Here is an 11,743-nt window from a genome sequence, read left to right as displayed (position 1 = left end):
TGTGTCAGAATGCCCGGCCAGGGAGGGAGTGGTGCCCTCGCCTGGTTCATGAGGACAGGAGGCTCATTCACTGTAAACCAAGTACAGATGTGCTGGAAGGGGGAGGGGAAAATTAGGGCCACATTCCCAAACCACAACTGGGCCCGCCCTCCTCCCGCCAGCCACCACTAGGGCAGGGCAGGAGGGGTTAACTTTGCAGCCTCTTGGCAGGATCCCTGCCACACAGGCGGGGCACCATCCCACCACAGCCTGGACGCCTGGGTCCAACTCCCTGACACCCGCCCCTCCCACACTGCTGAGAGCTGCTCCCAGGGTAACCAAGCAAAGTCAACAGCTGCTAGGCCACCTGGGGACGGGACCCTGGAGTACCTATTCCCAGCTCTTCCTATCCCTGGAGTGAAAGAGAGGGCTTGTCTGCACCCCCATTGCCGTCTCGCATTCTCCTGAGATAGCCACAGCATGCCTCTTCTTTCCCCCTCTCCTTCACCTGACTTTGGCTACCAAAAGCAGCCTTTCCCAGGTGGGAGGACACCTGGCCCCCAGGGGGGAGCAAGGAGAGAGCCAAGTAATTCCAGTACGGAAAATGTGACGTGACCCAGGAGTCTGTGTCTCAGGTCCTGTCTACCCTGCGAGCGTTGCTGGGGAAAGTACTTTGGCTATGTCTGCCCAGCCTACCAGCCTAGCTCAGATCCTCCCCTCCTCCTCTTTCTCCCTCCCAACTCCAGTCCCCATGGGAGTGTTTGGGATCCATGCACACAGCTTGGACTACAGACCCCTTCTTTTCTCTACCTCTGTCCTCAGTGGAATAGAGAGTGAAACCACTGGGTTCCCACTCTAGGGTTGAGAGTCTGTCTATGTTGAAGCAGAGAATGCCCCCATCAGACGCAGACACTGACTCTCGGCACTGGCACGCGCACGCGCGTGCACACACACACGCACGCGCACACACACACACACACCCAGAGTCAAAAGCATTCATGGCACATCTACCAGGCAGGCAGGCAGGCCGGTGCTGGTTAGGGCAGACACACACCCTCTGCCTGTGCTTTCTCTCTCACACCCAGCCCAAGGCTCCTCCCACTCCCAGTCACAGTTCCTCCTGCCCTCCTCTCCAGCCTCTCCCCCTCCAAATCCAGGCCTAAAGGTGGGGACAACATTGGCAGCCAGGCGCCCTAACTCCTGGAGCTTACTCCAGGCAAGATGACAGGGAAGATGTTCGTGAACCCTGGCCTCAGCACCCCCAACAACAGCCACTAGTCAACCAGTTTGCTCCTGGGACCAAGGGACTGAGGTGGGCTAGGGGAAGGGAGAGGCTACTTGGACCTGCAGGTGAAGGCTGAGCAAAGAATAAGGGCAGGAGCATCTATTCTAGATCTGGCATACTTCTGCCCGGCCACTCCAGCGCCCCGTTGCCTACCCTGGGGAGGCACCAGAGACTGGCTTCGGAAGAGTCACAGCCTGGCCACAGACAACTAGTCACCCCAAAATGCAGAAAGGAGAAAAGTGCCAGAGAGAAAGGGTTGGCATCACGGGGCCAGGACACTGACCTCCTCTGCCAGCCGTGCCCGGCCTCCCAGGGGATGGAGTCACGGAAGCCTAGCAAATGGGAGGGGCAGAGACCCAGGCGTCCCGGGCCGCCCCGCCCAGTCCCCCTCCCGCCCACCCATCCCTCCGCCCCCCAGCCCCAGGGCACAGAGGAGGGAGCCGGGCAGGGGCAGGCAGGGGAGGGAGGAGCGAGGGCGGGAGGGGGAGGAGGGAGCTGGGCAGGGAGGGAGGTGGGGGGGGGGGGGGGGGGGGGAAAAAGAAAGAAAATATTTTCCGTGTCCCCGCCTGCAGAGTCAGTGTGCGGTTTGGGAGAAAATGTGTCGGATATTTTGGGGCGGTCACGTGGGCGGGCGGGCTCCAAGAGGCCCCGGGACAGTCCCAGCCTAAAGCCGTGCCCCCCCAGGAGCCCCCCAGTACCACGAGCCCCGGACTTTGCGACGCTCCATCCCAGAGACCGCCCGACGCCGGGACCTCGGGGCTCCGCCGCCTCCCTTCCCCCTCCCACTCCAGGTGAGTCAGGCGGGGAAGGAGGCTCGCCCGCTCTGTCGCCTGGGTCCTCCGACGAGGCGGCTGGGGGAGGGGGCGCGGAGGAGCCGCACGGGCGAATGTCCTCCCGAGGCTGGCCAGGCTGGCCGCCGGGCTTGAGGGGGGTTTCTTGCCCCGACCCGGGCCAGCCCTGCTGTGGGAAGGGAATGGGGAAGATTTTAACAGGCTGAGGATGGGCTGGGTCATCTGCCCTGCATTTTGGTGCATAGCAGAGGAGAGCATTTGGGGAAGTCTTCAGCCAGGGGACATTCCTCCTTATGTTTTTGTGCTGGGAATGTGAGAGAAGACAGGGATTCTCTCGCGGGGAAAGACTACCACCCCCTTACCCCCGGGCTCTGATGGGTAGATTTGCTGTTCCATGCTGGTCCAAGTTCCTCCCTCCCCAGTAGAATGGCACACCTTGGACATCAGAAAGCAAGGAAAACGTTCAGAGGCAAGTGAGCCTGGCCCTCCGTGTCCAGCAGTTCCGAGGGACTAGTGCATAGGATAGGGATCTGTGAACTTTCCTTGAAGCTCTGGATTCCCTGGGACACGTTCCCAGCCCAGGTGCGAGCCTTGGCTCCCTCCAGCCAAGGTGCGGGGGGCACCTATGGAGTATTCTTGAGGGAAGCCCAAATGGAACAAAGAAAGAGCCGGAAGACCGGGACAGGGACCCAGGAGTGCTGGCCCCAGAGTTCCACTGACGCTGCCTCTCTGTCTTTAGCAGCTACGGCCCAGTTCCCTCAACCTGACCCAGTATGTAGGAGCCAGTCTCCGCAGGCGGCCAGCCGGTAAGAAGATGCTTGGTTGTTAGTGGTGGTGGAGGGGGTGGGGGCAGGGGAGCCTGAGTAGGAGGTCTTCAGGGCAAGAAACTGAGATGACTGTCCTGCTTTGGGGCTCTGGTCCTGGGCAGCTGGAATCCCAGTCCTCAAGTCTGAGGCTTCTGCCCTTAGTGTCAGATGCTGAGTTGGGGTCAAGGACCACAGCCAGCGTCTCATATCCTTGAGGCAAGTAGAGAGAAGACAGGGGAGCGGGGATAGTGTGTGCAGGGTGCCTGGAGCTTGGGTATCCCATATAGACAGACACACAAACACACACATACACACACACACACTCGCACTGTGGCCTACAGCCTAGTAGGCAGCATGGGGCACGCCCCCCCACATCCCGGCACACCCCCACCCCTGGCTCAGAAAGCCACCTAACTGGCACCTCCAGTTCCCCCCTCTGCCCCACCCTGCCCATGCCCTCTGATGCCCACACACATTCCACTGGCATTGCCTGCCTGCCTCCTGGGCACTGCCCCTCCCTGGGGCTAGTAGGGTGGAGGGAGGGCACCTGGGGATGAGAGATGGAGACTCAAGGGTCTGGACTCCCCCAGGGATGGCACGAGGCCAAGGAAGCCTGGCCCACTGCTGCCTCCTGGGGAGCAGGCTGGGGGCCCAGGCTAGAGCAGAGGATGCCTGGGTTCTCTGCCCAGGCTGGAGATGGGGTCATGGAAAAAGGTGGTCGTGTTTATACAGAGGGGAGGGGGGCAGCGGGTGGAGAGTGGCCGACAAGAGCAGCTTTGTTCCAGGCTCTGGAGCGGGCAGGGCGGCAGGGAAACGCACCCCCCTCCATCCGGCAGCCCCCTTCATCCATGCCCTCCCCTCAACTCCACCTCAGCTCTAAGAGAAGCAGCTTTGTAAAAGCCCCTCTCCCCTAGTCCGTCATCCCCCCTGCTCCACCATCTGAGATGGCATCTTTGTAGAGGAAGAATGTTCTCTACTTTCCATGAGTCCCCCAAAGAACCAAGGCATCTGGGGCCTCAGTTTAGGATTTCCTTTTACTCTGCACTGCCTTCAATTCCTTAGTCCATTCCTCTACCCTAGATTTAAGACCCTCCCCTTCTCTTCCCAGCCAAGACAGAATCAAGGCTCAGAAATGGGAGGAATCTCTGCCCCCTTCTTCTCTTCACTCAACTCCCAAGTCCCTTCTCTGAGGCAAAATAAGAGGAAGGCCAGGGACAACTCTCCTTGGCTCACATGCAGCATCATTCCTTGGTGAGGATCAGGAGCTGAACATCCCTTTATGGGGACCCCCCACTGCCCACCCCGCAGGCCTGTGTTTCCCATTGGTAGGTGAGAAGCAAAGACAAGGAGGGCTAAGGCAGAGAGCCTTGTTCCCAGTCTAAGCCAAGTCTGGGGAACATGGGGATGGGGGAGTCCTCTAGTAGCTTCTCACCCTTGTCATTGGAGGGGTTAATCCACTTGGAATGTGGCCTGGCCAGTTGAGCTGTGGCCCAGGGGCCTCAGGGTCCCCGAACTCCTGGCTCCATCTGGGCTTAACTAGGGATGAGAACTTCGGAGGGGAATAGGAGAAGGAAAAGGAGAGGGACCCTGGAGGCTTGGAGCTCAGACTTTTAGGGCCTGTGAAAACACTGGGCTAAAGAGTTTGAGGGTGCTGGGTGTATGGGTGGTGCCATGGTGAGGGGCAGGGGATGCTTCATTCGTAAGGGCTGAGTGAAGTGTGATGGCATTGGGGTCTGGGTTCTTGTGACCTCCATGACAGTTTACCCTCAAGGGCTTGAAGGCCAAGGTAGAGGAGAGAAAGAAAAACAAGCAAAAACAAAAATAAAAACCAGAGGTATAAAGACTGAGAGCTACAGATCCTAGAAGCAAATACTGATGGAAAGAAAGGCAGATATACCCATCCCCTACCTCTGGGCCTGCCCACCCCATGGTCTCTCTGCGTTTTAGTCTCTTGGCCCTTCTCTGCCCTTCACAGCAGTCTGTTATGGTTCTGGCTGGTAGAGATATCCAAGCTGGGGTGACTCTTCCTCCCTAGCCCACTAACTGCCTAGAGAGGCGAGAAGTTCTGGGGCTCCTGGGAAAGCCAACCTTTTCCTTTGTCAGAGGATCAGGATAGGAACCACCTACTTAGCACTAGGATTCCCATTTCCTCTCTACCTCCTTCTCCTCCCCTTCCCCTGGGCTCAGGTTTAAACTCTTAGAGGGAAGCCTACTTTGGGGGAGGAGAGGATGCAGGGAGAACGTCCCAGAAATAGGGAGCCCAAGGATAAGAAAGAAAAGGAGGCAGAATGCCTGGGCACGTGGCTCACGCCTGTAACCCCAGCACTTTGAGAGGTCAAGTCAGGCGGATCACCTGAGTTCGAGACCAGCCTGACCAACATGAAGAAACCCCATCTCTACTAAAAATACAAACATTAGCCATCTCAAAAGAGAGAGAGAGAGGCTGGGCGCGGTGGCTCAAGCCTGTAATCCCAGCATTTTGGGAGGCCGAGACGGGTGGATCACGAGGTCAGGAGATCGAGACCATCCTGGCTAACACGGTGAAACCCCGTCTCTACTAAAAAATACAAAAAACTAGCCGGGCGAGGTGGCGGGCGCCTGTAGTCCCAGCTACTCGGGAGGCTGAGGCAGGAGAATGGCGTGAACCTGGGAGGCGGAGCTTGCAGTGAGCTGAGATCCGGCCACTGCACTCCAGCCTGGGCCACAGAGAGAGACTCCGTCTCAAAAAGTAAAGAGAGAGAGAGAGAGAGAAAAGGAGGCAGAGAAGTAAAGTCAGCTGACCAAGAAGCAGCTCCTTGGCATCATACACTTGGCACAAGTGGGGGTTCCATCAACATCCTTAGATTTGAAGCAGTGGGTACAAGAGGGCTTAGAGGGTGAGGAAAAATTAGAGACAGGAAGAATTGGGAGGGGAAACTGGAAGAGGGAGTGTTAAATAGAGAGGGAAGTGCTTACTAAAGCAGAGCTATGGAGGAAAATCAGGTACAAAGAGAACTAATATGAGACATTTACATAGCATTCCCTATGTGCCCTACATTATGCCAAACACTTGACATTGGTTAATTTATTTAGTCCTCACAACAACCATATGAGGTAGGCCCTATTATTAGTCCCAAGTGATGCATGAGGAAACTGAGGCACAGAGAGATTAACATGCCTGAAGTCCCACAGCTAGCAAGTGGTAGGGTACAGTCCAGGTAGTCTGACTCTAGAGTCTGTCCCCCAACCTTTGCCTTGTACTCCTCTCCAGAGAGCTGTAGGGCTCCCAGGTTATAACATAATTATGTTTGTTTTCTCCAGGATGGTAAAGAGTTTGAATCTGGGCTCCCCCACTTGCAGCCATGTGACCTTAAGCCAGTCACTTCATCTCAGTTTCCTCATATGTGAAATGGGAATCATAACTCCCAGTTCACAGGACTGATGTGAGGGGTAGGTCAAATGCTTAGCCCAGTTGTGGTGATTCATGATCACTTCCCAATCTAGGAGTTCTCTCCACCAGAAGTCCTCAGACCATCATTCACCTTGGGACCTCCGTTTACCCTTTCCTGGAGCTCCTCTGGAGTTTCTCAGAGCCTGCCTAAGCCTCTGCCCTGCCCTCTCTACCACACTGCAAGGGCCCTGAGCCAGGGCAGGATAAACCGTAGCAGCAGAGGGAGAAGACTGCAACTGAGAGAGGGTCCTGGGGCTTGGAACCTCAGAGTGGTCATTCTCTCATCTCTCCTTTCCCTCTCTTTCTCCCTAGGACTCTTGGAGGCCCAGTGGGCAGGCCAGGCAGGGCGGGCACGGAGCCTCCCAGGCTGGGGCAGTGGGCATGGGCAGGGGCTGTGGCTGAAGACCTCCCCCGCCCACTGCAGACCCCAGGGGACTCCCACACCGCAGCTGCCATGGCCACCAATAAGGAGCGACTCTTTGCGGCTGGTGCCCTGGGGCCTGGATCTGGCTACCCAGGGGCAGGCTTCCCCTTCGCCTTCCCAGGGGCACTCAGGGGGTCTCCGCCTTTCGAGATGCTGAGCCCTAGCTTCCGGGGCCTGGGCCAGCCTGACCTCCCCAAGGAGATGGCCTCTCTGTGTGAGTCTCAGGGATCTTGGGGAATGAGGGCAAATGGAAACAGGAGGGCATCTGGAGGGTGGATGGTAAAAGAGTTGGCACCCCAGTTAGGAAGACAGGCAGGGGACAGGGGTTTGGCCTATGGAGTAGTAGTGAGTAACAGAGGGTGGCAGTGGTGGTGAGGAAGGAGTTTGGATGTGGACTCAATGGAAGTGTTTGCAAATGAGAGTTCTCCTGTTCAAATAGGATAGGGAGGTAGCAGGCCTAAAACTTGGAGGGCGGGTATCTAAAACTGCCTCCTGGGTCAGTCAACTAGTAGAGGGGCACACCTTTGTGTGGGCAAGCTGGGGGTGGGTCTGGTGCAGGGTGAAGCTGCTGCCTGCGTGCAGTTGGGAGTTGTGGGGAGCCAGACTGGGAAGCAGAAGAGTCTGGGAGGATAGTCACCTGGCTCTGTGATCAAGAGGTGAAACTGGGCCGGGCGCAGTGGCTTACGCCTGCAATCCCAGCACTTTGGGGAGCTGAGGTGGGTGGGTCACTTGAGGCCAGGAGTTCAAGACCAGCCTGGCCAACATGGTGAAACCTGTCTCTACTAAAAATACAAAAATTAGCCGGGTGTGGTGATATGTGCCTGTAATCCCAGCTACTTGGGAGGCTGAGGCAGGAGAATCGCTTGAACTTGGGAGGCAGAGGTTGCGGTGAGCTGAGATCATGCTACTGCACTCCAGCCTGGGCGACAGAGCGAGACTCCATCTCAAAAAAATAAAAAAGAATAAAAAGAAACCCTGTCTCTACTAAAAATACAAAAATTAGTGGGTGTGGTGGTACACACCTGTAATCCCAGCTACTCAGGAGGCTGAGGGAATCGAACCCAGAGGCAAAGGTTGTAGCGAGCCAAGATTGTGCCACTGCACTCTAGCCTGAGCAACAGAGCAAGACTCTGTCTCAAAGAGGAAAAAAAATAAAAGTGAAATTGCTTTGAATTACGTGGAGGCTGCAGAAAGGGGAAAGAAATCCTGTGGCAGGTCCTCAAAGATGTGTGGGGTCAGGAGACTGTGCTTCTTGGTTCTGGGGAGGATAGAAATGACTGCAAAGAAGGTAGCTTTTGTACCATAAGTAATCCAGAGAGGCAGAGGGGGGTGTTCCAGAAGCATCGTCTCCTCCAGCGGTGTGGGTCTGGGCTCCTCCCCTCCCTGCAGGTCTGGCATAGAGCCTGCATGCTGTGCAGATCCCTACTTGTTCCCCAGGCCTGCCCTCTTTGGGTTAAGCCTTTGAGTGCTGACAGCAGGCAAGCCTTGGGCCTCTCCTCTCCTCCTGCCTCTGGGACCCCTCTCCTCCCAGTTGGTAGTCATTCCTCCTGGCCAGGCCATTACATTGCAGGTGGGGGTGCCAAGCTGGTTAAGAGAAGGCTTCAACTGGGGACAAGAGAAGGTGATTGAAGGGCGGGGAAAAGGGCAATTTCCGAGACAGAGTTGGAGAGAAAAAGACAAAAAGATAAAGGCACATCCTTCATGGCTCCACAAGTACAGAGACAGAGGTAGAAGAGAAGGCGCCCTGCTTCCAGGAGGGGGCACGCAGAGGGTTGTGTGTCTGTATGTGAAAGGGGTGACTAGGCTGGGCTGGCAGCTCCACTGGAAAGAGCGTGTTCATCTGGAGAAGGGGTGAGCGTGCGGTGCCTCCAGACCTGATGCAGTTGTGTGTGCGCAGCATCTCCCTGAGCCTCTGCTCATGTAAAGAATTCCAGTGTGTGCAACAAAGAGTCAGTGTGAGGAGTGAGGAGGGATTTCGTAGTGCTGCTGACGCTGTGGCTGGCGTTTGGTGAAGCCTGCTGGTGGCATGTCTGTAGTCCAAAAGGGGTTATTTGAGTGGCATGTAGGTGAACAGGAGAGCACAAAGTGCCCTTTTTGGAAACTTCGGCTGGGCTTCCCCAGACTTCATTTTCACCCCACTCATCTGTCCTAGGGACCTGGGGAAGTGGGAAGGAACCACCCTCCCCGCATGAATGTACTTCTGGCAGCGAATCCTACAACTCAGCCTCTTGGGACTTGATTTTCCCAGGTTCTGGGAGAGGCAAGTAAAGGAGATGGAGTGGAGAGGGAGAGGAGAGAGAATGGTAGTGGGGACAACGCTAGAGCTAGTAGCCAGTCCCCAGTGACGTCCCCCTTGTGCCCCTGTGCTGTGGACACACTGAGATCAAGGTCAGGGTTCAAAGTGAGGTCAAGGTAGGGAAGTGGTCAGGCTGGGCTCCATCTTCGAAGGCCATGCTGAAGGAGGGGGCTGAAAGGAGAAATCCAAGGGAGGCGCCAGAGCCAGGGCAGGTAGCTGGGGAGGGTGCGGCTAGCGTGGAGAGACAGGCCTGGGCAGGGAGGTGGCAGGAGGAGGGAGGAGGGGAAGGCTTGGGGGGGGGTCCCTACGTGGCTTAAATGGGGGTGGGGCATGCAGCACCTAGTGGTAGTGGAGAGGAAGACATAGGGGAGAGGAAGAGATCCAGGAGTCCGGGAAACCTTCCAGAGTGGGAGAGTAGCAGAAGGCTGAGAGAGCGTCCTCTCTCATTTCTCTGACCTGCTGTCCCTTTTTGGCTGGGAGCATCTAGTGGAGAGGGTTTTAGAGGCCTAAATCTGATGCCAAAGGCATACTCACCTTGAGTTTGTGTGTCTCATCACCCTCTCCCTTATTCTGTGGATGACACATACACACTGTCTCTCACACATAGACGAAGAGAGGTGGCCCTTGAAGAGGTCTGGCATTTCTCCCTGGGGCTGTCTCTTGGATCTTATTGCTGGGTCCCTGGCACCTTGGGACATCCTTGTTGAGAATTGAAGTCTTGCTCTACTTCCTGGAGCTGTCTCGGGGTCTGAAGGGGGTGAGGCAGACGTCTCAGAACTGCATGGTGGTGGAGGAGAGGCTCAGAGGAGCACGTGCTGCTGAGGCAAGCACAGGCCTGTGCTCATGGAAAGCAGAGGGGTGTGTGTTTGTGTGTGTGCGTGCGTGTGTGTTCATGCATGTGCATGAAACCCCTGGTGTCTGTGTCTCTATGTATCTCTATGTTTGTGAATCCTAGTGTGTTCTAGATTTGCTTTCTACAGGGAACAGAGTCTGATGAGAGAGAACGGAAGCCTTGCCCTCCTCCCACTCCTGAGCAGATAGCTGTGGTCCTGACGACCTAGCCCAGTTTGTCCTCTAAACCTAGCGATGTTGCCCTGGCCATGGGGCCACTGTCCCTGGGGCAAGAAGTCCAGACTTCACCACACTAAGTTACCACACATGGGGACACTGAGGACAGGCTGGCACAGAGAGAGAGTCTTGCTTAAAAGAAACTGAAAAAGAGAGACTCACAGACAAGACAAGGGACAGCTACCCAGGCGCAAAGGTGCAGACACAGAGAAGCCAGGCACTGAGAGAAGCAAGGAGAACAAGCAGGCGGGTAAGGGCAGTGAGCAGTGAGGCCTCGTCCAGGAAAAAAGCCCAGTCGACTGCCTCCTTTCCCCTCCCCTCCCCAGTCTCTCCTCCTCCGGCACAGGCTCCAGCTCCAGGCCGACACAAACGGGGCTTTGATTGCAACAGGAAACCTCTTTGGCGGGGGGGAGCCGGGCAAGCCGCCGCCGCCAGGGCCCAGGCTGCACCCCCCTCTCCTGGCCCCCTACCCGGTCCCAGCCCCCATCCTGCCCAGCGCGCCTCACATCCCTGCTTTGGGCCCCACTCTCATTCACACCTCGCTATTCTTCTGCTCTTCTGCTACCCCCTTCTCCAGAGACCCCCTCCCATTTCCCTTCAGGTGGGACTCCTACCTCAGGACTCACCCTTCTGGCAGGGCCTGCTTTACTTTGAAATGCCCCCTTTTCAGCTTTTTGAGGGAGGGTTTTAGAAAAAAGGGAGAATTTAGCGTGAGGAATTCAGAGCCAGTTATCCTCAAGTCCCATCCAGAAGGTGGCAAGAAGGGAAAGGCGGGGTGCATAAGGAGTTAGCTGTCCCTGCTCTGCCTCTCCCTGGCCAAACTCATCCTTGCCAGGGTGGCAGGGGCTCTGAGAGGTGACCCTGAAAGAATCTGAGTGCTAATGGCCTTATTAGTTGGGGAGGGGTACACTCCTCTTTGCCTCTGGGACTATGCCTTTGTGGGGCTCTAGCTGGGAGGGGGGTGTGCCATGGTGGTGGGGATCATAGGGAAGAGGGTGAGTCAGGCAGCAGCCCCCCCTTCATACTCCCACCAGGATGGCGGAGAACATCTGGTTCCCATGAAATGCTAGAAGGCTAATGGGTCTAATTGCTGCAATAAGGTCTGGAGAAACTTTGGGGAAAAGAGGGGGCACTAGATCCCCCATCCTCTTACCTTCTCCCCAAGGCTGTACTAAGTCTGTCTAGAATGGGGGGGTCAGGGCTGATGGGGAGGGCGGGCCTGATGCCCTAATGCTTGGTCCTAAGGACCCCCTCCATGCAATGCCTGGGATGCACACACAGATGGGGTGATGAGGAGTGGGGTGCATCTGGTGAAGAGAAATGGGGGCTATTGAGGACTCATGGCTTCCTGGAGCCCTCCCCCAACTCCTCCTGTGCCCTCCTCCCAACCCCCTCCCTGTGGCCTGGCCACTTCTGGTTCTAATTACCAACCAGGCAGGCCTGACTTAATTGGGACCTTTCAGATTTCTGAGGGGGAAGGGGGGTACTGACAGCTTGAAGTTGACTAATCAAGGCTCTTTCCCTTTTGTTTTCGGGGGTACTCCCTATTTTGCACTTAACTGATTGTTTTTGTTGTTGTTTGTCGCTGACAGATTCTGATTCAGAAAGTTTTCTTTCTCTTTCTTTCTTTCTTTCTTTCTTTCTTTCTTTCTTTCTTTCTTTCT

The 11,743-nt window shown here is 56.2% G+C and overlaps 1 protein-coding gene across 2 annotated transcripts in view; it reads left to right on the top strand.

The window, feature by feature from the left end:
• The first annotated feature begins 1,778 nt into the window (after window positions 1-1,778).
• Window positions 1,779-11,743, top strand: part of RARG (retinoic acid receptor gamma) — a 21,671-nt gene continuing 11,706 nt past the window's right edge. Inside the window, exons 1-3 of one of the 2 annotated variants that reach the window (XM_023210997.1) lie at window positions 1,779-2,055; window positions 2,798-2,861; window positions 6,604-6,929. In XM_023210997.1, the coding sequence (XP_023066765.1) occupies window positions 6,746-6,929 (184 nt within the window). In that variant the 5' untranslated portion in view covers window positions 1,779-2,055; window positions 2,798-2,861; window positions 6,604-6,745. Of the gene's footprint in view, window positions 2,056-2,794; window positions 2,862-6,603; window positions 6,930-11,743 lie in introns of both variants that reach the window. The other variant, XM_023210996.1, reaches the window with a different exon arrangement.

This window comes from Piliocolobus tephrosceles, chromosome 10 (assembly GCF_002776525.5).
Source record: "Piliocolobus tephrosceles isolate RC106 chromosome 10, ASM277652v3, whole genome shotgun sequence".
Lineage (NCBI taxonomy): Eukaryota > Metazoa > Chordata > Mammalia > Primates > Cercopithecidae > Piliocolobus > Piliocolobus tephrosceles.
This window is presented reverse-complemented; position numbering and strand designations above follow the sequence as displayed.